This window comes from Pipistrellus kuhlii, unplaced genomic scaffold (genome assembly GCF_014108245.1).
Source record: "Pipistrellus kuhlii isolate mPipKuh1 unplaced genomic scaffold, mPipKuh1.p scaffold_m20_p_2, whole genome shotgun sequence".
In the NCBI taxonomy this organism is placed as follows: Eukaryota; Metazoa; Chordata; class Mammalia; order Chiroptera; family Vespertilionidae; genus Pipistrellus; species Pipistrellus kuhlii.
In genome coordinates, this window is record NW_023425515.1 from 49380524 (window position 1) to 49405182 (window position 24659).

At 43.3% G+C, this 24659-nt stretch overlaps 1 protein-coding gene across 31 annotated transcripts in view; it reads right to left on the reverse strand.

Annotated features, from left to right (window-relative positions):
• The window catches only part of KALRN (kalirin RhoGEF kinase), a 640493-nt gene that overhangs the window by 283120 nt on the left and 332714 nt on the right, over window positions 1-24659 (reverse strand). For 23 of the 31 annotated variants that reach the window (XR_004989615.2, XM_036447855.2, XM_036447861.2 and 20 more), the window contains exons 11-12: window positions 14890-15081; window positions 2549-2757 (exon numbers count right to left, since the gene is read on the reverse strand). Coding sequence is in view for 30 of the 31 variants with exons in the window: in XM_036447855.2 (XP_036303748.1) it covers window positions 2549-2757; window positions 14890-15081 (401 nt within the window). In the remaining variant the exon portion in view is untranslated. Of the gene's footprint in view, window positions 1-2548; window positions 2758-14889; window positions 15379-24659 lie in introns of those variants that run through there. The other 8 variants (XM_036447859.2, XM_036447857.2, XM_036447879.2 and 5 more) reach the window with 5 other exon arrangements.

Consider the following 24659-nt stretch of genomic DNA (forward strand, 5'->3'; position numbering starts at 1 on the left):
GACTACTGTTACTCCTGAAAGTACACAAGTGAAATATCAGGTGCTGGCTGGGACACTGGCCCAGCTGGGGAGAGTAGAGGGAAGGGCTTAAGAAGATGTGACAGCAACAAGGTTCCAAATAGGATGGGTTCTGATTTGGGCATTAGAAGAAGGTGGAATCTAGCCAGGAAGATGGGAAGGATACACTTTCTGAGTTTATACAGAAGTATTGGGGTGGGGGGCACAGGTTGTAGAGGGGAACCACGAGATAAACACATTGATCTGCTCTGAGAGGTGAGATGGTGGTGACCTTCAAAGAGATCACTGTAATAGAAGAACTGGAGGTTAAGAAGGTAACATCTCATTGGGCCTTGGTAAGCGGGAACCCTAAAACTTGAAATAAATGGGCACATTCAATATCTTGCAACGTCTTGCTTTCTTATACCGTTTAAGAAGTCAAAAGACAAGGGGGAAATCATTAGTTTTGAATCCTCTCATCAGCAGGTTTTCTGAAAACCAGGCCTTTGCATCTGCGTATGTCTCAGAAGCAGTGGTATCTGAGCTCAGACTCCCTGCTTCTGAAGGGAGCATAAGACCAGTTAGCCAAGAGTTTCTCCTTCTATCACTCAGACAGCTCCTAATCCTACCTCCTAGCCCTACCCTATTTGGGCATGAAATCCACCATTGTGTGGACACCCCCAGTCACGAGGCACATAGAGATGTGCTCATACTATGCAATATGGCACTTGTTGAAAGCTTTGCTATTGGGAGGATGTGGCCGTTCTTTCTGACAACCCCTCTCAGCCTCTCTACATTACACACCTTTCAGAAGGAAGAGCATCATTTCTGACCTTCTGCACAGCAGTGACGTCAGTGTCACACTCACTGGGAATCACAGAGAGGATGGGAAGCCGCCTGTAGGGACTTCAGTGATGAGTGCCAGGCCTCAAGAAGATGTGTGCCTGGTCTGTGTGAAGCAGCCGGCCATGGCCCACTAGGCATCATTTATACCTTTTTCTGTTTGCCTGGTCTTGCTATCAGGGAGAAGAGCCCAGGCTAGATTCAGGCTAGGTCAGGGCAGGAATACATTGTCACCATTGGTTCTTGTTCACATGCCTGTGATTCTCTCTGAAATCCATGGAACTTAAACTGAAGGAACTGGCATCGGCCATGTCATGGCCTCCACCGTCTCTGAGGAGCCTTCTGCCCCGAGGTATGGTGCAAGTTGGCAGTTGTTAAGAGCAAAAGGCATCTCGACAAACCCAGCCCCACAGAGACTGAAGTCAGCCAAGCTTGTGAAAATGTTAGGAGAGAAAACACAAAGCCATCACAAGATCCCAGAGTCGACAGATCTAGCGTGACCCCCTTCATCAGGCAGACGAAGCAGCTGAGGCCCAGAGAGGTGAGGTGCCTGCCTGCTCTTTATGGTTTTCTTCACAAAAAGGAACAGTGGAGTTTCCTAGGTGAGCAGACAAAACTGTCATGTGGTTTGCATGAAGATGAATCTAGGGATCTAGAGACAGAGACTGTCTTGTTAGTATGCAACAGCAAGACTCAGAACATCTCGTGTGCATACTTAGAGTCGAAATAATTAATTTCCAACAGAAAAAAAAAATGTGCCAGGGACGCTGAAAGGTAAGTTCTCATTGTTTATTTAATTAGACAACTGATGTGGGGGGAAAGCCTTCTCACTTGTAGTCATTCCCTCAGGCCCTGGCTTGGCAGGGACGTGTTGATGAGATTATTTCTGTCCGGAGCTGGCAGAGGTCCCAGTGCTCGGTGATGTTGGGATAGGAACACGTCCCTGCGGGCAGGCCTCATTAGCACCATCAAACCCCATTCAGACAGCACCTGGGCACGGGGCTGGCTGCCGAGGACCCGCTCCAGGCCTCATGACACCGTATCTGAGTCAGGGCCCTTGACAGGGGCAGGAAACTAGATGTTAACACCAACAGAAAGGAGGCAATGGTGCGAATGATTCTGAGTAAATAGGAGGTTTTTCTTATGAGTTATACTAGTTTATGTTGACACAGGAAGATTTTTGTTATCTGGGCAGCAAGGAATGGTGGAAAGGTGCTAAGTAGGTAACGAAGAACAGAGCAGGAGACCACCACACACACCACATGGGCCAAAGCCAACCATTTTGGGTTACATTTTGCCGAATAGGGCACTGGAGTTCAGAGTTCAGCCTGAGATCAGGATCTAAAGAACACTCTATTGCTGATGGCCCTTTCTCCTTGTGACTAAATATGCCATAATTCTTAATGAAGATGCTATTTGTTTTTTCCTGTTCCGTTTTGCTAATTTCTGTTGTACTTATGTGACTTATTGACTGCTGAATAACAACATGAGTGATAAATAATGCTTTAGAAGATGAGCCCTTTTCTGTTTACTTTTTCATTTTAAACTCAAGTTGCCTATGGTGCAGGCATTTTTATATCAGACAGATGGAGACACGGACGATCACACACGACCACAAAGCTGGTTGTGGCTGAGCCAAGGCCGGGACATGACTTATCTCGTGTCTAGTCTGAGGCATTTCCCACTGGAAAGCACCGCCCGTGCTGACCTGGCCTCGCTGGGCTCCCCCAGGGAGGGAGGCGCTGACCTGAGCTGCTGGATAAGGTCTTCGCCTTCCTTGATGACGTTGAGTGTGGCGTCCAGAGTGGCGGTCTGCTGCTGCTGGAACTGCTTGATCAGTTCCTGGACCGCATCCACCGAGTCTGCACAGACATCCTCCAGCATCTCCTTCTGAAGGTCTTCCATCCAAGTCCACAACTGTGGGGAGAGGGCAGAGACTCCACTCAGGGCAGACAGAAGAGGCCAGGGCTGGGGCAAGCGCACGGGCAAGAAAGTCGGGCTGGGGCCACGCAACCTACCGCCACGCAGCCAGTGCAATGCCAGACTGTCCTCATCAGCGCACTTAGGGTTCTGGTTGTGCTTCTACATTGATATTCATGACCCATCTTTGCTAAGTTGACCCTGTTAGTGTTGCATTCCCTAAGGGTGGGAGGCACTCCTGGCTTAGCTTCCTTGTGGTTCAGGGAAACTGGTGGTCTTACAGCAGGGAGATCACCCATGTTTGAGAGACTGGGAAGAACAGGAGGCGGTGATGAACAAATACTATTTTATCTTTCAGAAAGGAGGAAAGGGAGGGCTCCACACACTTCCTCCAGGCAGCTACATGTCAATTCCTAGACATTTATCACCATTTTGCAAACACGTAAAGAAGAATGTGATACTCAATAAGATCCAAGTGAAGGCTAATTAAGGAAATAATATGCTGCGTTAAATCAATTTGTTCTTTGTGGGATTTCTAGGTTGGTTAGGAATTTGCATGGTAAAAGAGGTATCTTATCTTAAATAAGTATATTCCCCCCATGGTATTCGAGATGATGAAATGCAGTCAGAATATTGCTACTCAGACAAGTTTAAAATAGCTAGGTGTAGCCCTGGCTGCTGAACCTACACTCAATGGTTAGAGCATAGGCCTGCACACTGAAGGGTCTCGTGTTCGATTCCCGGTCAAGGATATGTGACTGGGTTATAGGTTTGATCCCCAGCCCCAGTTGTGGTGCATATGGGAGGCAACCAATTGATGTGTCTCTCTCACATGGATTTTTTTTTCTCTCCTGCTCTCCCTCCCTCCTTCTCTTCTACTCTCTTAAAAAAAAAAATCAATGGAAAAAGTATCTTTGGGTAAGGATTAGTGGTGGTGGGGGGAAGCTTGGTACAGTGTTTTGAACAGAATGATCTGGGAATGATGGAAAATTGAACTGAATTACTAAAAACTCTTTTATTGATAGCTCTTCCTCACACTGAAACAAGGTCTTCAGTGGCCTGCCACAGTGCTCCACTTCTAACTATCCTTGCTGAGCACTTTCATAAATGATGGAATGAAGGATGAGTCGGATGTTTGCTTAGAAACAGGGACACTTCAGCTGGCTAGCAAGAAAGATAAGCTCAGGGCTCTACCGGGGAATGGGTGTGGGGTGGGGGAAGCAAAAGAGAGAGAGATTTTGGCTCCTGTTCTTTCCATAAGTGTTGCCTTTGAGTACACTGCTACCCCCTTGCTTGCCATGGCTTTATGTATGAAATAGGTTAGGAAAAGCATGAAATGAAGTTGTTAATTACTTTTTGGTCCTAACCTTCTGTAAGTTAAAAACATGGATAAGTCCCCAGCCTGGTGGCTCAGTTGGTTGGAGCATTATCCCCTACACCAAAAAAAGGAAGCAGGCTCAATTTCTGGTCAGGGTATATACCTAGTTTGTGGGTTTAATCCCCGGTCAGGGTACATATGGGAGGCAACTGATTGACTGTTTCTCTCACATCAATATTTCTCTCTCTCTCTCTCTTCCCCTTTTCCCTCTCTGAAATGAATTAAAAATAGATAAATATCCATTTTGAGAATATTATTTCATCTATTTGGTTTAGTATGAGAAATCATAGTATGGCCTGTGTAATAAAAGGTGAGAAAAGAAATAACAGACAAAAATAGTCTTCAGATTTTGGACAAGTTATTATTTGTTTTTTAGACAGGAGAGAGAAGACAATGAGTTGACAAGATTAATAAGTCCTGGAGATAGAAAATAACAGTATAGAAAGAGTGTCCTTCCTAGACAGGTGAGAACCTCTGTGAGCCTCAGTTAATAATCTGCAAAGTAGAACAATAAGAACCTGCTTACTTCAAAGATTATTAGGATTGAATGATATACTTATTATTAATGCTTTTAATAAATATGTAGCCTTATTAATAAGCCTATAGCATTGTGATGATAGCTATAACCAAACTATTATTATTCAGAGCCCCCATCATTTAGCAGCTGGTAATTTGGTTGTAATTAGTTCAATTTATTTTTTTTACAAATAAGCTTTTTGTTATAAAAGCACAAAACAAGTTTTTCAGAACATATACATAAGCTAGGATATATATTCCTACAAGGATGAATGTATTTATTTCAAATTAGATTGAAATCAGGATTTCAGGATATTGGTCACTATAGTTTAATGCTACTTCCCACTTTCTGGTATGAAGGAAGGTCTACCTTCAAGAGAATAGCAGGCAGAGGGAAAGTTTGAAGTACTCCTTCATTTGAATTTGGTAGATCAACAATGGATTTGGTTCTTCAGTCTGCTAGGCTGAGCTGGGCCTCTGTTTTCTGTTTTTGCTGCTTTGTCCTGTGATGTTTAAGGAAAGCCTAGAACAGGGGTAGGGAACTTCCGGCCTGAGGGCTGTATAAGGCCCATGAAATCATTTGGTCTGGGCCTGCCAAGGCATTAGGGGTGAGTTAATTAAATGTTTGACCAAATATAGGAGGCTAATTTTTAAGTTGTAATTTTGTATGGCCCATGAATGATGTTATAAATATACAAATGGTCCTTGGCATATAAAAGGTTCCCCACCCCTGGCCTAGAGACTGGAAAGTTCAGATATTTCTAATGAGGGGAAAAAAGAATAAAAAGAGGGAGGGAGGGAAGGAGGGAGGGAGGGAGGGAGGGAGGGAGGGAGGGAGGAAGGAAGGAAGGAAAAGAAGGGGGGGAAGGAAAGGAGAAACAGAGGGAGGGAGGGAGGGAAAAATGAAGGAAGGAAAGGCGGGAATGTGAAGAGTGATGAAATTGTAGATTTGGAGCAGGTAATTTAAGAGGAAGCAGGTAATTAAAACTCAATGTCTCAGTGTGGTGCAGGCACTGAGACTGAAGACTGGCCAGGGAAGTCTGGTACTTACTGATACAGAAAGGAGAGAGACAGGAAAGAGGCAGAGAAGTGTCTTGAGGATTTTATTTTATTTTATTTAAGGTAATTCTGTTGTCAGTACCATCCTTAAGCTATATTAATGGCTTCATTGCTTGAAGCTCCTTTCCCCTTCCTTAATAAAAACTTGACCATCTCTGATGTAAGTCTAGGAAGGAAGTGTCATTCTGTCCTCAGGAAATCCACCATGACTCATAACACTCCTCCTCCTGGTGATCATTAGCTAAACTGTAGGGACAGTAAAAGACAAAAACTGCTAAAACAGCAACAACGAAGTGTAAGAGTTACAAACAAAAAGACTAGGGACATCTGAGAACACCTACTGACCTCAAGTTCATATCATCAGAAAAAAGTGTCCTCCTTCTAAATATTCTTTGATTAATGAATTGGAACTGGCTTTTCAGATTTCTGTTCCTATATCCCACTACATTATAAAGAAACTCCTGTCTCCTGAAGTTAAAACCTTCTGCCGAGGGAGACTAGCTAAGAGATAAATAAGCAAGTACAAGACCAGTTGTTGCACAGCCCAGTGGTTATCAGACTGGTAAGGAAAGGCAGGTCTACTACCTTCAGAAGAATAAAATGTCAAAATGGCTAGTGATGGAAGACGATATGACTCAGAGACAAGGAAGGAGACTGGCACTAGAGACAAAGGGTCCCTGACATCTTTCTCTATTTTCCCTTCTGTAAACAAAACAATACAAATAAACAAAAAACCCAGAGGGTAAGGAGTTCTTGAATAGAATTGATATTTGCTGAAGATAATTGTTGATTCTGCCCTTGTCTGGGTAGTTCTCTGACCCGGGAAAACTATTTTACTTCAATTACTTCATATTTAAAATGAAGTGAGTGTGTGCGTGTGTGTGGTTTTTCTAGCTTGTCTCTAAGGTCTCGCCTAGCTCTCACATGCTATGGTTTCCCTTCAAAGCTGATATAAAGATGGAGGCAGTAACAGAGATGCCAGCCTAAACTGAAAAACTGCACTCACGGCGTTGACATCAAGACATCCAAAGTCCAAACAGTGTAGCACCAGTTTGAGGGTAACTGTGTTAAGACACTTCTCCCAGACTTCAGTGAGTACCAGACTTCCCTGACAAGTTAAGACACCAGTACAACCTGGAAAGCTTGAGTAGAAAGCTACTTGAAATTCAAGGGGACCATATGTACACTGTCACCCCCTGGTGGCAGCAAAGTTAAATTGCAGACTCAGGTGCATCTAGTGGACAGAAATAAACATCATTGTCACAAAACTATGAGCAAAGGTTAATTGTCCATTTCTTAGGCTGTAATTTTCTGCTATCTGAATGTGCTATCGGCCTCTTTCCCTTTATGTGTCCATATGACTTATCCCTGGAGAACATGCCTCAATTGCTTTGAAAAGAATCCAAATCAGAGAGCCACTTCCATTGGCAAGATCATGTCAGAATAAGCCTCACTTCAAGCCATCACATGCTAGTAATTGCCAGAAGGAGGTAAAATTATGGAGTGAGGGAGGGAGCTTGGTAGCAGCAAGCAGACGGTTTTTCCTCCTCTTCTCCAATTTGGTACCTATTTACCCTCTGCTAGCCCTGCACCTTCTCCATCAACCCACCTGCTCCCCAGAAAGAATCTCCCATTTCAGCCGTTTTCCAGACCCCCTCTTTTTGATCAAATGCACCTGTACTGAGCCCCACTCATGTAGGACTCTGCTCTCTGCTTGTCAATGATTGCTTGGTCCCTGCTGACATATACACTGAGATGGTTTCATGTGGTGTTTCTTTCAGAGAACACATATGGTTGTGGCCAAAAATATCTGCATCCAAAAGAAGGGTCCTAATTTGAGAATTTCCAGAGCCTTGGCAGGGGGTAGAATTCAATGCCCTGCAGAAGCTTGGCTTTAAGAGTGAAACCAGTGAGTACAGGAGGGCCAGCTATGCTTGCATGTGAAGCAGCCTGAGTGAAGGGCCACTGAAAAGACAGGAAGCAGGGGGCATGGAAGGAAGGTTTTATAGGAACCACAAGGCTTATGGATAAGTGGTTAAGAAAAGAGGTGATGTTATTTCTCCTGCAGACTGTTATTTCTCCTGCTCGGCTCTGGCCGCCTTCGCTGTTCCACGAGACTGACCTGGAGATATTGAAGGAGCAGCAATTCCACAGCATGAACCTCTGCTGCCCTCATTTTGAAGAGACTGTTTTTCTTTGGCATTGACTACCAGCTTTTAGTTTTTAAATAAACACCATGGCAGTTTGGCAGTAGAAATAGGGAATGAAGCTGTGTTGTCCTTGAGGACATCATTCCCTGTGGAAGACGGACTTAGTTTTGGTTCTAGAGTGGGTGGGTAGTTAAAACCTACCCAACCACTCTTGAACCTGTGGTATTTGTGTGTGTGTGTGTGTGTGTGTGCGTGCGCACATGTGTGTGTATGTGTGCCTATTTGAGCAGGACACAGCATGGAGGAATGATTTCTCTAGGTTAAAAACAAATAGAAATGGGCATTTAGTTAAGCAATCTAATAAAGAGCTAATGTTGATTATTTTGGCCACATTCCTTTTTAACTTTCATATTATTACTACAAAATATCTAACAATGGATATTTTGAAAGCCCAGCAATTATAGTATTTCCATGGACCCACAGCAAGGAAAAAGAATTCTGATTAGATAATATCTGAAGAGCAGATAACACTATAAGTGTCTTTTCACAGGAAAAAAAATGAGGCCATGGGTAAATGTTTCTCCTACATTCTCTCTGGCTCTCCTGACCAGCTAACAGCTAGTTGTCCTTGTCCCCAGGCATAAAGGAGACATCTGAAAGTTCAGCACAATACGTATTAATAGCTGAGGCTCTGGTTGCAAAAGAAGGTCCCAACCACATGTTTGTCACTTTTTTTTTTTTTAATCACACAGCTCTTTTAAGTATGAATGGAAAGTTTTATTTTTGTAAATTAACACTTACTGAGATTGTCTCTGATTTTCAATTGAAAATATTGAAGCAAACATTTAAAGTCGAAAAAATGCTAAGAAAAATTAAACCACCCATAGCATTCATAACTTCTTTGCACCTTTCTTTCTAGTCTTTATTCTATGTGTGGTCATGTTGGAAATACAGTTTTTTAATGTCTTACAACACATGCCCTTCCTATGCCAATCATGATCTTTGACAAGGTGACTTATAGTGTTTCACTATATAGATGCACTATGATTTGCTTAATAAGTCACCCAGCATGGAAAATTAAGATGACTTCTAATTAGTCAAGATTATGACTAACATTGAAATGAAATAATTAGAGGATTTTACTCTCCCATCCAGACTTCCATGGTCATAAGAATTCACAGAGCAGGGCCAACAGGATCAAGCAGACTCTTCAATCTGCAGAAGAAATGAGCCTGGAGGGTATCTTCCTCATATCTTTCTTCTGTCTTCTCTCTGATCCTAACTAGAGTAGATCTTCTGATGTAGGAAGTGGACAAAAGTAAAATTATGAACTTCAGCCTGGGGAGTCCTAGGATGTTGAGGTTTTACATCATTTATGGAGATGGATATGCAGTTCCTGCTCAGAAATCTCTTATAAAGGAGGCTTTTATTCCTTCAAAATTACATCTTCCAATGTCATTCTATTATACATTGGCACTCAAGAAAAACTCAGCAAATAACTGTAGTTAAGTATGAAGGAAAAAAGAAAGGAAAGGAGGAAATAAGGAAAGAGTTAATCATAATCCGGCAGGAAGGATCTATGACAATTATTTACCAGGAACCCCAATATCACGCACAGCCACTTAGTAAAACTGAGTGGAAGATCACCCATTCACTCTATTTACTGTAAGAGGAAAAACAACCATAGCAACTCCAAATTCCCTAACAGATTTGTAGATTTGGCTACTAATCTTGCCTTGAGTAAAAAGCCAGAAGCTTGCCTATAGAACCAAGAAGAAGGAGTTACAAGTTATTAGGCCCAGGATCAAATAGGACTCACACTTACTAGGGCTTGAGAGATATTAAATACAATATGGAAAGATCAAACCACAGTAGTTCCTTCTTCACCACACTATCCAAGGATGCTCAATTCTGCCTACCCTAATAATGCATTTCTGCTTGCTACACAGGTTTTGGGAAAAGTTTCCATAGATAAAGATTCCCCATTCCACTCCCCTTTAGATACCTTGTTTACAGAGTTTAAGTCAAAGAACTGGAGTTGAACAAACATATGATTGAATGAGCTTTCTCCTCTTTTCCCATTAAAAAAATTCTTTTTTTAATGAAATGATTAGCTTCCCATTGTCAAGTAAACCTGTTCATATTTATTCAGCATTTCTATGGATCAGACATAGCAGCAGAATGTAGAGCAGACTTTATAGCCACACATCCAAACCCCCAAACATACTGCATATATGAGCACTCTGGATTTAACAAAGAGCCAATCAGCTCAGTGCGATCCCAGCACCATCGATGGAGGTATGTGCATGGTGCTCCGGTCCAGTCTGCTGGGAGGTGGGAAGCACCAGGGAAGAATTTCAAGGAAAAATGAAGCGTGAGTTGAGTCCTAAAGTTCCTTATTAAGCCTACTTCAGAGATGCTCTAAGGATAAATTTGGGAGGAAGTTTTCTATCAGGAAAAAATATATAGCTGTTAGTATTATAGCATTCAATTCTGTAATAATCATCATAATTATCACAAAGTAATAGAGATTAAGTAATTTTCCCAAAAGCACACAGCATGCCAAGTAAAGATCTAGATGTGAAAATCAGATCCCCTGACATCCAAGATCGTACTGTACTTCATGTGGGTGTGTGTAAAACCTATACGTGTCTATGTGTGCACATGTATATGTGCATATACATGCATCTGAGCACAGAATGCATAGGTGTGTATGTACACACACACAAGGCTTACTCTCTCCTCTGCCTAAAGGGGGCCTCAGACAGACTGGTTTGGGGCGGGAAGGGGGCTGGTAGGGAGCACACGGACAGGAAGCCCTGCTGACCCCTGAAGATACTCTCCCAGAACTCCATGACAGCTACTCAAAACGCTGCTTTTCTTTCTATCCCGAACAAAAGTCAGAATTTGTTGATCTAAGTTACATATCTCTTATTTAGAGAATCCTCACAATCACAGGCCTCCTTCTGCATCCAGGCAGGACTGCTCCTAATTTCTCTTGTCTTTTGGGATCCGGAGCAAAGAGACTGTGTTACTTCCTGCCAGCCTCCTGGGTTCCCTGGTTGGGGAAAATGCCTCCCAGTCTCTATGCTCTGGCCGTTATGAAAGATCCGTGTGGCACAGGAGAAAAAGCAAGGGTCTTGGAGTCAGAAAGATTTGGGGTCAATTCCCACAGTTTACCACATCCTAGCTATAAAACCCTGGGCAGATTGTGAATTTCTCTGATCAGTAAAATTAGAATAAAAGTGATAATTCTCATGGCTATTGATTGATAATGTAGCACACGGCAGGTGTTAAATACACTTTCATTCCTGTTCTTTTTCTTCACCTGCCCCCAGGATTACACTGCCCCCCTTCAGTACTAGTATTTCATATGAATGGATTTTATAAGCCAGGGGTAGGGAACCTTTTTTTCTACAAGGGCCAGTTGGATATTTATAACATCATTCGCGCAGGCCAAACACAATTATCCACTTAAAAGTTAGCCTGCTCTATTGGGCCAAACATTTCATTAACTCACCCCTAATGCCTTGGCAGGGCCAGACCAAATGATTTCACAGGCCGGATGTTCCCCACCCCCGCTACAAGCTGAGCCTCAGTGTGAAAACACGGCTCAGGTTCAAACAGGACCTAACTTAACAAGGTCTAAAAGATATTGAGGGAAAATAATGGTTAATAATTATTCCTTTCTCCCACACCCGCACCCCTGTCCACACTTTACATGTCTAAGCTAAGGTCTACCCTCCCCATCAAGCCCCTGCTTTGGGGGTTAAAAATGTAAAGAGGGGAAAAAAGAAGTAGGAAGAAGGAAATAGAGCAGAGGAGAGGAGGAGATACAGGGGTGGGGGGGGGCCAGAAGGAGGACAGCAGGGTGTGGGTAGCAGTTCAGAGCGAGGCCACAGTGTGTAGGGAGGCAGGCAGTCTCCGCACTGCTGACGAGCTCTGTGACCTTACATAAGCTCCTTTCTCAGCCTTAGTTCCCTCCCTGGAAAATATGTTTAATACAATCTGTATCACACAGTAAAGGAAACCATCAACAAAATGAAAAGGGAAACCACTGTATGGGAGAACATATTCACTGACACATCTAATAAGGAGTTTTTAAGTTTAAGAAACTTATAAAACTCAACACCAAAAACAAACAAACAATCCAATTGAAAAATGGACCTAAATTGACACTTCTCCAAAGAGGACATACAGATGGTCAACAGACATCTGAAGAGATGCTCAACATCACTAATCAGAGAAATGCAATTAAAACCACAGAGAGGTATCACCTCACACGTGTCAGAATGGTTATCATCAATAAATCAATAAACAACAAGTGTTGTCGAGAATGTGGGGAAAAGGGAACTCTCATGCACTGCTGGTGGGAATGCAGACTGGTGTAGCCACTGTGGGGAGCTGTATAGAGACTCCTCAAAAACTTCAAAATGGTCCTCGCCTGTCTGGCTCAGTGGATAGAGTATCTGCCTGTGGACTGAAGGATTCCAGGTTCGATTCCAGTCATGGGCACATGCCTGGGTTATGGGCTCGACCCCCAGTGTGGGGTGTGCAGGAAGCAGCCAATCAATGATTCTCTCTCATCATTGATGTTTCTATCTCTCCCTTTCCCTTCCTCTCTGCAATCAATAAAACAAAACAAAACAAAAACAACTTCAAAATGGAACAGCCTTCTGACCCAACAATTCCACTTCTGGGAATTTACCCAAAAAAACCTGAAACACTAATTCAGAAGTGTAAACACACCCCTGTGTTTATTGCAGTGTTATTTACAAAGCCAAGATCTGGAAGCAGTCCGTTGCCCATCAGTAGGTGAGTGGATAAAAAAGCTGTGATACATTTGCACAGTGAAATACTACTCGGCTGTTACAAGGAAGAAAAGCTTACCCTTCGAGACTGCATGAATGGACGTGGAGAACATTATGCTCAGTGAAATAAGCCAGTCAGAGAAAGACAAGTACCACACCATTTCACTCATGTGGAATTTAATGAACAAACTGAACTAAAAAAGAAAAATAGAGACAAACTCATAGATAGAGAGCAGGCAGGTAACTTGGGTGTGAGGGCATTTTGGGGGAAGGTATGGAGGGATTGAACAAAAAAAAAAAAAAGAGAGAGAAAGAATTCATGGACATGTTCAATAGTGTGCTGATTGTGGGGGAGGGCATGGGTGGGTGGAGGCACAAGAAGGTATGGGGGGGGGATAAATGTTAATGGGGAAAAATAAAGAAAAAGAATCTGCACCATAAGATTATTGCTGGTTCCATGAGGATGGTGTGGAATGATATATGAGTCTGGCAAGTAGTGGGTAGCCAATTTTAAAAAGTACTAGCTAACATACTTGACAATATCAAGTAACGAAAAAGAAGGGAAGAAAAGGAAAGAAATCTTGAATTCACATTGGACTCAGGAGTTTTAAGGCCTCTGAACCCGGCATAATTTTATAGAGGAGGCTACCCAGGGCCAGGGAAGCAGTGATTTGCACAAGCCCACATGGTTCAGGAGGAGCAGAATCTGGACTAGAACCTGAGCCTCCTGGCTCCATGTATAAACAGTGGGAGCTGGAAAGGGCTCCTGGAAGCCATGGTCACCCTTTCAGGAGTGGCCTTTCCATGGAGACTGACCTAGTCCACCCTGTCCCTGTACAGACAGCACCCCACGGTCCTTACAGGGACCCTTGCAACCCTCCTCTCTCTGGGCCCCTCTGCCCTGCTTTGGTTCATTCACATTCCATTCTAGCATCTGCAGACTCATCATTAAAGGAGAAAACACACCCTTTGGTTTCTGAGACCATGATTAGCATGGGGTGAGCCACCAGTGAGCAGACAACCAGGCAGGAAGACCTGGATTAAAGCTAATCCCCTGCTTCACAGACACACTGGTCAGAGCGTGGCTGTGGTCCCACAGAGGGGAAGCAGAGTCGGCGTCCGGGAGCTCGCCAGCCCTGCATCTGCCTGGGGAATCTCCATTTAGAAAACATTATCCTTTCCTGTTTTCCTCTGATAGGCGCTGCTGTGATTTGCATTCATTCCCACAGAGTGTCAGGAAGCCTGTGAAGTAGCAATAACCAGGCTTCCTAATGCATTTCAAATTTCAAAAATCAACTTAATTAAGTGGGGTTAATTTTTTTTTTTCCTGAGCAGTGATCAAACTTTAATTAATACTCCATTAAAATGAATTCCCGGGGGAATGCAAGCATGCATGTACCTAATGAATTTCTCTGCCAACGGTGTTATTAGAGAAGATGCTAAATGTGCTTCCTCACTGGCCACTTACTCAATTTCAGAGTGCCCCATGCTAACCAGAACCGTAAAGCAATCTCAAGCTTGCAACCCTCCTCTCTCTGGGCCCCTCTGCCCTGCCGACAGCATAGCATCACCTACTCTCTCTTTTCCTGTCTCCACGTCCTAAACGTCCTGAACCGCTGGGCCAGACATAAGCCCAGCTAACTTCCTCCTGTGTGGAGGGTCCCCCGAACCCCTTCCCTCACTGGCTGTCACTCCACACTCAGGCAAAGTGAGGGCCAATTCCTTTAGTATCCCCTTGTGGCAGAACTCATTATAAAGACTTAACTTTCTGTTTTTAAAAATAAAATAACATATAGCACATTTGCAAACTCCGTTTCTTGCGGGACTCTAATTCTGACAGGCACAGCAACCAGGAGCAACCGGGTATGGGGTGGAAAGGGAGTCTTGATCCTCTTCTATTTCTCCCTCCAGTGACTATTACTATACCAGGGATTCCCAAATACCTCCAGCGCCAGCAGACTCCGGAAACCACCTCTCTCTGCGGCCCCCTCCTCGCTGGAGAGGAGGAAGAAATTCTGCCCCATATTGTCTGTGAAGCTACATACATGTTATCAGTAGCAAGGTGTTCAGGTTGTCCACATTAGGAGGCTGGGACCTCCAGACCACCCAGGAGGACGCTGGGCACAGCTGGAGGGTCATCAGGCAAGGAGACGGGACGTGACCCTTGCCAGAACAAACCGACCCAGGCGATGCCCCCGGCTCGGCGGGCTCTTACCTCCTTGGTGTGCGTGTGGAAGGAGACGGACATGTCCAGCAGGAGCTTCCGCTGCTCCACCCTGCGCACGAAGTCCTGGATGCGCACCTCCAGGTGCCTCGCCGCCTTGTAGATCTCCTCGGGGTCACATTCCCCTGTCTGTGCCAGCTGCTCCGCAGCCTCTAGGAGCTTGTCCGCATTGGTGTAGGTATTCTGCCGGCAGCAACAGCGAGAGAAAGTCAACTTGCAGTCACGGAGGGAGCTTCGCGCCTTCCCCCAGCCCACCCGGGGCTGCCCAGAGCTGGAGCGCAAGGCGTGGGCGCTGAGCCGACAGCTCCCCGATCTGGCACGGAGCAGCAGCTGAGCGGGGAGCCTGCCTGCCGCCTCCCAGCAGGCGAGCAGCCTGCCTGGCAGCTTGGCACACAAGCGGGCATTAGCTAGGAGCCTCCTCGGTCCCTGGGATTGCTCAGAGGTGGGCTGCTCTGGAAGGAAGCGAGGAGACGTGCTCGAGTCCCCATGCCCCATCCGCTCCTTGGCCCACCCCCGACCCTTATGAAGGTCCATCATTGCTCTTGCCATCTCCGGCTGTAACTGTCTGAGTCGGAAATACCTCATGCACAGAGACCGGCTGGGCTTCTAGTGAGAACACCAGGGGGGAAAAAAAAAACAACTGGGAGACTCGCTCGACTTTTCCCTCACGTTCCTTGTGACTCCTAGTGTTTATCTTTTGAAACAGAGCTATCTCTTAGGAGGGGAAGGGGTCAGCGAGGCAGGGAGCTGACAGAATGAGGCAGCCTCAGCCTGAGTGAGGCTATGCAGGCTGTCCCCTACATGCCCAGGGCGTAATGCCTGCAGGAAGGTTGGGGCAGCGTCTCCTGATGTTTGTTTATTATAAGCCACTGCATGCACAACCACATTCACACACACACACACACACACACACACACACACACACAAGCTCCAATCCCTGTCTGTGCATACCATGGTATTCTCTGGAGCACTAAAAGTCAGCAACTTACAGTTATTATTTGTCAGGATGTAGTAGTTACTGCATATATGCCATGGCTACAACGTTTCCTTAGCAGGCTGCCCTTTTAAGAAGATGGGGCAGTCACCAATTTAGAGCGAATGAATCGAGCATCCATTGTATTTCTAAGTATCCCTACATTCACAAACGTCCTGAGAGTGGTGAATAAGTGGTTAGTAATGACAATGTGAACCTGGCAGCGGAAAGAGTCAGTGATAAACGCAAAATGAATGGAGAACTGGAGTAGATTCAGGACAGTAACTTCATGGGCTTTGTGTTGCCCATGGAGGAGAGGCCTCCAGCCTCTACGGAGTTTGGGGACTCACCCAAAGACCTGGGTGTTAAGGGTTAAACCGTGTCCCCTCTAAAACTCACATGTTCGTGCTCCAACCCTCAGTACCTCAGCATGTGACCTTATTTGGAAACAGAGTCCCTGCAGTTGTAATTAGTTAAGATCAGGCCATAGTGAAGTAGGATGGGCTCCCAATTCAATCGGACCAGTGTCCTTCCAAAAAAATAATGCCATGAGAAGAGTCAGACACACACCGAAAGACAGAACGCCATGGCCAGATAAAGCAGAGATCTGGGGATGTATCTACAAGCCAGGGAAGGGCAAAGACTGCAGGAAACCACCAGGAGTCAAGAGAGAGGTTTGGAACAAGCTTTCTTTCAAGTATGGGACCAAAAGACATAAATAAAAGGCAAAATAGAAGTGCCAACTGCTTATATGGTAGACGATTTTGCCCCGGTTTGCCCAGGACTTTTCTGATTTTAGCATCCTGGAAAGCCTTCAAGCCTGAGAAGATTTGGATGACTAGTCACCCTAACATCCCCCTTCCAACACTATGGGTATCTCAGTAGTACAGGCACATGTGCAATGTATGCTGCCTTAAAGGAGAGCAAAATTATTCTTGAATGTAATATGACAATACAGAAAACAGGGCATGCAACACAATAATACATCATTAGGGCTTCGACATACTAAACATGCTATGGGTGCTAAGAAGAAAATGAATAAAAATTAACAATAATAATAACTAATAAGTATGAAATATTTTTCACATCTCAAGGAACACTCTAAAGCTTTAGTGCATATTAATTCATCTATGTTTGCAATAACCTTATGAAGATGACATAGCTACCACCAACCTCATTTTACAGATGAAGAAACCAAGGCACTAATAATTTCTGGCCAAGGTCATAGTATTTCTTGAAAGTGGTAGAACAAAGATTAAAATCTTGTTGTCTAGCTTCAGGACCCAAGCTCCAAACCATTACATTACCTTGACAGGTAAAGAAACGCCTGAATACCATACTAAGGTGTTTTACTCCAAAGTCGTGGGAAGCCACTGAACAGTTTTGAGTAGAAGACTGGTGTATAGTATATAGAAACACCACCTGGCTCTGTACAGAGTGAACACAGAGCCTGAGGGTGGGCAGGGTTTAGCAGAGGAGGGGGAAGGCATTTTAGGCATAGGACTTTCTCTCTCTCTCTCTCTCTCTCTCTCTCTCTCTCTCTCTCTCTCTCTCTCTCTCTCTCTCTTTCTTTCTCTCGTTTTGCTCACAGTACTCAGCTTATCCCATACCACGGCCCTTTGAAAAGCCCTTTGGCTCCACCTGGAGAACTCTTGGAAAAGAGATGATCCTAGAGTATTACCAAAGCACTGCCTTGGTGCTTGTCTATGATGCTCACAGTCACCTGCGCTCCCATGGGCATCTTCCTATTGGTCTGAGTGCTCATGTCTCATTCGCCTTACTAAATATATGCTGAACAAAAAGGCTCAGAGATGGGAATAAGCATGGCATGTTTGAATAGCCAACCTGACTAATATTGGAGAGTGGTACTATTATATATCCATTGGTTAAGGAAGGGAAGGTCTACATAATAAATTTTATAGAGAGAAAGCTACAATAAGACACATGGGAGGACCATGGCGTCAGTATTCAAAGCTGGGCTCCTGGGCTGGCTTTAGCTCAGCAGTTCCTTCGGCTACAAAGCTGGGCTCCTGCTCTATCCACTGCCCCGTCCTCATCCCCATCGCGACCAAGAAGAGCTTCTAAAATGCAGACCCTGTGATACACCTCTTCTCGTTAGAATTGTTCAGTGATTTCTCACTGCCTTTGGGTAAAATACCTTAGTGTGGCATGCAAGGCCCGTCTTCATCTGACACCTGTTATTTCCCTGCAGCGTCAACTCACGCCACTTACGAACAGCCTGTGAAATAAATTGTTTACACTCCCCCAGACACTCATTGCACTGAATCTTGCCTCTGTGCTTCTGCCTTGAATGTCCCTCCCCTTCTTTGCTACACAGCCAACTCTTTTACTAACCTTTGAAGACCCAGCCCAGGCATCACTTCCTCCAGGAAGGCCACCCTCACATCTACTTATCCACGTTCCTCCTCACGCTGGCTTAGGTGACATCTTCTGGGCTCTCAGAGGGAGCAGTGCTGACCCTGCCATGGTACTGTCACATGCTCGCCTTTCCCATCTGCTGACATGCAGAAATAGCTTTCACCTCTTTCTCTTAGTCCCCGGCACCAAGGAAGTGCTCCATGAATAGTTAGTGAATTAATTAATAACTTACAGATGATAGCAATCCCCAACAATCCTAATATTTAATCCTTGACCTTCATCAAAGACCTGGCACAAGACCTCTGTGCTAGAAATCATGGTCAATGTTCAATCCCATTTGGTGTATCCTACCTCCTGGCACCGTCTTAAAAAGGAATTCGGCTGGAGAATATCAACTACAGTTATTAGCAAAGCACTGCACTGATGCTTCTCTTTGCCTCAAATTGGGACAAATATCAAAATAGGCTTCTGCTCACCTTCTGACAAAATCACCAACAGTTTCTGCCCCAGGGCCAGAGTTCAACCTCAATTATGTGTGTAGTTCCTAGGCATGCTTTGGTTTCCCAGCCTCTTAGCCTCTGCTTTGGGCTTGACCCCTTACTAATATTCCCCAACTCATATGCCACAAATGGGTTATGAGTGCTGGGATATCAATCCCTTATCCACTGAGGATTTTAAGCAGGGCCCATGGGAGGCAGAGATTTGGGCTGCAGTTCCTGCTGTTCCCTCTCAACCCCCATTCTTACGTCAGCCAGGTAAAATGCCCTAAATAGTTCAGCCCGTAAGTGTACCTTTTATTCCCCTTGGTGCAGCCTTGGCCCCTTAGTTTTTTTTTTTTTTCTTCTTCTTTTTTTTTTTTTTCTTTCTCCTCAAGAATGAAACAGAACGTACTGAATAATTTGTCTCAAAAAATACAGGCATCCCAACCATGCAGGTGTGGTGTCAGACTCCTGGGCTGAAGCCAAGGGAAAGGATGGCTTGTTAAAGGCAAGGGGTGGAAGAGCCAGTGAATGCAAACACTTGTGGTGTCGAGGGCTGACTTCTTGGTATTACGGAGTTAGTACCATTGGCTCTGTTCTCTGGGGGTGAGGAGGAATGAGGCTGAGAAGTCACTCTTATTATTTACAAGAGGCAGTGTGGACCAGAGAAGGTGACTGCCACAGGTCCAGGAAAGAATTCCCTTCCTAATGATTACCTAATGATTATCTTTCCAGGCTGCCACGGCTGGAACCAATGGGCAGTGAGAGGAAAGGAGCAGAAGTGCACAAGCATTATTGGGAAAGGGCATGGAAGCACAGGAACTGGGGAGGGTACAGGCTTGTCTCTGGATCTTCACATTAATGAATGGCAGAAAAATCATGGTAATGCCTCAAACCTTACATTTGAATAGTACTTTACAGGTGACAAATAAGTCACTTTCCTCTCCCTTCCTTACCCAAGAGAGGCAGATCTGCAGAGGATCGATCTGTGAGTGAGAAAACTGCCTGAGGCTGGGGAAAAAACACCAGACATGTTAGGGATAACAGCACCCTGAACTCACACAGGGCTGGGAACAGTGCCTATTCCCACCAGTCAGCCTGGAAAACATCATGATTCACTGGATATTGGGTATAGCACTCAGAAGAGTCTTGCCTTTTGGGGGATAAATAATTAGCTCAGGATCAAGCACTGCTCTGGTCTTACCTAACAAATTTAAAAAGAAATACCTGAAAGGATCATACTTTTTCAAATAATTTAACTGTGCTACAGAATAAAGCTTAACATACATACACAAATACACATACCAAGGTAAAATTCATAATGTCTACTATTTAGTAAAATTCATAATGTCTACTATTTAGTAAAAAAATAAAAAATAATAATAACAGGCATACAAAAAAGCAAAAAGGTGTAACCTATAATGAGGAGAAAAATCAATCAAACTGACCCAGAACTGACATAGATGTTAACATTACAGACAGAAAATTAAAAAATGGTTATTAAAACTATTTCACATGTTCAAAAATTCAAATAGGGAAATAAAAGAGATTATAAAAGAGCTTGCATTTCAAGAGATGAAAAATACACTGGATAGTATAAACAGTAGGTTGGGCATTACAGAAGAAAGAATTACTGAACTTGAGGACATAGCAATAGAGACTATTCAAACTAAAATGCTGAGAGAAAAAGAAGAATTTTATAAACTGAAACATCAGTGTATTTAAGCAGCATATTTAAGCATGCTAATATATATTAATTAAAATCCCTAACAGAGGTGGAGGGAATTGGAAAAGAGATTTGGGGGAAAAAATGACCAAAAGCTTCCAAACTTAATGAAACTATAAATCCACAGACCCAAGAACCTCAACACAAGAAATGCCAAGGCACATAGCAAGCTAATTTGCTCAAGTGGGAAAGAAAAAAATGAAATCTTAGAAGTGACCAAAGGAACAATGGAATGCTATATACTAAGGAACAAAGATAAACATGACAGCAGACTTCTCATAAGAAACAATGCAAAACAAAAAAAGTGGAGCAACATCTTTAAAGTAAAAATAACAAAAACTGACAACCTAGAATTCTATGCCAAGTACACCATTAAAAAAAACACCACAAAAAACAAAGGTGAAATAAAGTTATTTCAAGGCATATAAAAGCTAAAAGAACTCTTCCCTAGCAAGCTTGAATGACAAGAAATGTTATAAGAAGTCCATCAGAAAGAAAGAAAAAATTAACAAATGGAAATATGGATCCACACACAGGAATGAAAAGCACAAGAAATTCTAGCTATAGGATAAATCTACACAATTTTTTTCTTACTATTTAAATCTCTTTAAAAGATAGCTGAATGTTGCCCTGGCTTGGTGGCACAGTTGGAGGATCCTCCCACATACCAAAAGGTCACAGGTTCGATTCCCAGTCAGGGCATATACCTAGGTTGCAGTTTGATTGGGGTATACACAAGAGGCAACTGATCTCACATTGATATTGCCTCTGCCCCACCTCTCTCTGGGATCAATGAACATATCCTCATGTGAGGATTAAAAAAAGAGTTGTCCCGAAACCGGTTTGGCTCAGTGGTAGAGCGTCGGTCTGCAGACTGAAAGGTCCCAGGTTCGATTCCGGTTAAGGGCATGTACCTTGGTTGCAGGCACATCCCAGTAGGGGGTGTGCAAGAGGCAGCTGATTGATGATTCTCTAGCATCAATGTTTCTAACTCTCTATCCCTCTCTCCTCTGTAAAAAATCAATAAAAATATATTTTAAAAAATAATTAAAAAATAAAAATAAAAAAGTTGTATGTTTAAACAAAAATAATAATGGGGTGTGTTTATACCACATGTATAAATATAAAACATAAGACAACAATAGCACAAAGGCTAAGAAGGGAGAAATAGAAGTATACTGTTGTAAAGTTCTTATGTGATATATATATATATATATATATATATATATATATATATATATATATATATATATGCATAATATCCCTGTGATAAATTAAGACACATTCTATAAACACTACATCAATCATTAAAATAATGAAGTAATTATAGGTAATAAGCCAATAAAGGAGATAAAATCAAATCCTAAAAATATTCAATTAATGTAAAAAAGGAAAAAGTAACAAAGAATAGAGATGAAACACATAGGGGGAAAAACATACAAGAAGATAAATTTAAACCTAAACATAGCAATAATCACATTAAATATAAATTGTGTAAATTCTATAGACAAAAGGTAGAGATTGTCAGATTGGATAAAAAGGCAAGTCCCAACTATATGCTATTTACAAAGAATGCACTTCAAATGTAAAGAAACAAATTGATTAAAAGGAAAATTGTAGACAAGATATAAACCAAAATAAAGCAGGGATAGCTATTTTAATATTAAATATGGTGGGTTTCAGGACAAATAATATTACCAGGAAAAAAAAATCATCTATATATATAAAAAGTCAGTTTTGTAATACCCAAAATGATCCAAGGCTCGACTGAATGCCAGGATGCATGTGCAGCAGGCAAGTGGGCTGAACTGCTGACTTCTTGGGGAGAGAGAGAGGCAGGGCTGAGTGGCAGTGGCTGCTGGCGAGGCCATGGAGACAGAAGCAGGATGATCTTGTGCACTTTTGCTCCTTTCCTACTTCTTTCTCCATGCCTTGCCAGCAGGCAAGCCTCTCTCTCTCCCCCAGAGGTCAGCCATTCAGCCTGCTCCTGGAAGCCTGAGGAGGCTGCTGATCAGCCCTGCCTTTATGATCAGGCCTGGAGATAGGCTGGGAGATGCTGACTGGCATAGAAACCAACCAATCAGAACCAAATCTGGGTGAATTGCAAGAAGCCAATGGCTGCCTGGGAGGTGGAGCTTTTGATGCTGACTGGCATAGAAACAAATCAATCAAACTTACTCTGGGTGAATTGTGAAGGCAGAACCTAAGGTGAGGACTAAAGAGGGGTTTTAAGGACAATAGCTGTTCCGTGTAAGGTGTAAAAAAGTGATTCAATTTTTTAGTGACCCTTTTGGCAATATAATGCATATGGCTGGCTATCAGTCCAGATATAGAGATTTTATGTTTTTGTCTGCCAAGAGCATCTCCTCCTGCTGAAAAAGGCTCACCTCCACCCCCTATTTAAGCAATCCTATTCTATATAATCTATCTATACTAATAAAAGCACAATATGATAATTAGACCGGGTTGACTGGCCATCTTCCAGACATCTGACTTCCTTCCAAAACAAAGCATGGTGGTGGGGGCTGAGGCAGAGGCAGTTATAAGTGATAAGGCTGGCAGGGGAGGGCAGTTGGGAGTGAGATCAGGTCAGCAGGGGAGGGCAATTGGGGGTGAGATCAGGCCAGCAGGGGAGGGCAGTTGGGGGTGAGATCAGGCTGGCAGAGGAAGGCATTTGGGAGTGAGATCATGCTGGCAGGGAAGGGCAGTTAGGGGCAATTGGACAGGCAGAGGCAGTTAGAGGAAATCAGGCTAGCAGGGGAGAGCAGTTAGGGAGATCAGGCCAGCAGGCAGAGGGGTTAGGGATGATCAAGCAGGCAGGCAGATGGGTGGTTAGGAGCCAGTTGTCCCAGATTGCTAGAGGGATGTCCAACTGCTGGTTTAGTCCTGATCCCACAGGCAATTGGACATCCCCCAAGGGGTCCCAGATTGGAGCGGGTGCAGGCCGGGCTGAGGAACCCCACTTCGTACATGAATTTTAAGCATCGGGTCTCTAGTTTCATAATAATAAAGGGGTCAATTCATCAAGAGGATATAATAATTCTAAACATTTATGCACCCATGAACAAAACTTCAAAACACATGAAGCAAAAACTGATAAATTTTCAAAGAGAAATAGACAAATACACAATTATAGCCAGAGATTTAATGTCCCTCTCATAATTAACAGAACAAGTACACAAGACATTCATAAGGATTTAGGATATTTGAAAACTCTCAATCAATGTAACAGAATAAACATTTAGAGAACACTACACCCACAACAGCAGAATGCACTTTTTCCCCCCCAAGTACTCACAGAACATTTACCAAAATAAGCCATATTTTGGGCCATAAAACAAGTCTTAACAAATTTAAAAGGATATGAGTCATACAAAATATTTTCTCTGATCATAATGTAATTAAAACATAAATCAATAAGAGAAATAAATATCTCTGGAAAAATCCCCAAAGAGTTGGGAACTAAGTAACACACTTCTAAATAATTCAAGCGTCAAGGAAGGCAACATCAGTTTACCAGGTGCCCACAGTGTGCTAGGCTTTGTGTTAGGCTCTTTAAATACACTACCGCTAAGTTTGGGACCAATCTTAAAAACGTTTTATTAGATTCACTTTACAAATGAGAAAATCAAGGCTTAGGGAGATAAAGAAACATCTTGAAGAATGTAATATATTTTGAAAATGGCAGACTATGTCTCTGTAAACTCCAGGTACTTTTCATTGAACCAGGTACTTCTCTAAGACTCAGTGCAAAGTCACCATCTCCTCTGCATCTCTGTTACTTTGCATTATAGACACTCTTAACACCTTTGATGTTTATTTATTTTTTAAAAAATATTTGTATTGATTTCAGAGGAAGGAAGAGAGAGATAGAAACATCAACGATGAGAATCATTGATTAGCTGCCTCCTACACGCCCCCTACTGGGGATTGAAACCCAGGTATGTGCCCTTAACTAGAATTGAAGCCAGGACCCTCCTGTCCACAGGCCTCTGCTCTATACACTGAGCCAAACCAGCTAGGACACCCCTTTAATTTTCAGATTATGATATTGTAAATGTTCATTTGCGACTGCCATATTTTTGTCTAGCAACACATTTCCAGTGAGTACATGTTGACTTTTGAGAGAGGATTGTATTCTCCTTGAAGAAAAGAATCTGGAGTGGCCAGTTGGTTGGATTATTGTCCTGTGCACCAAAAGGCT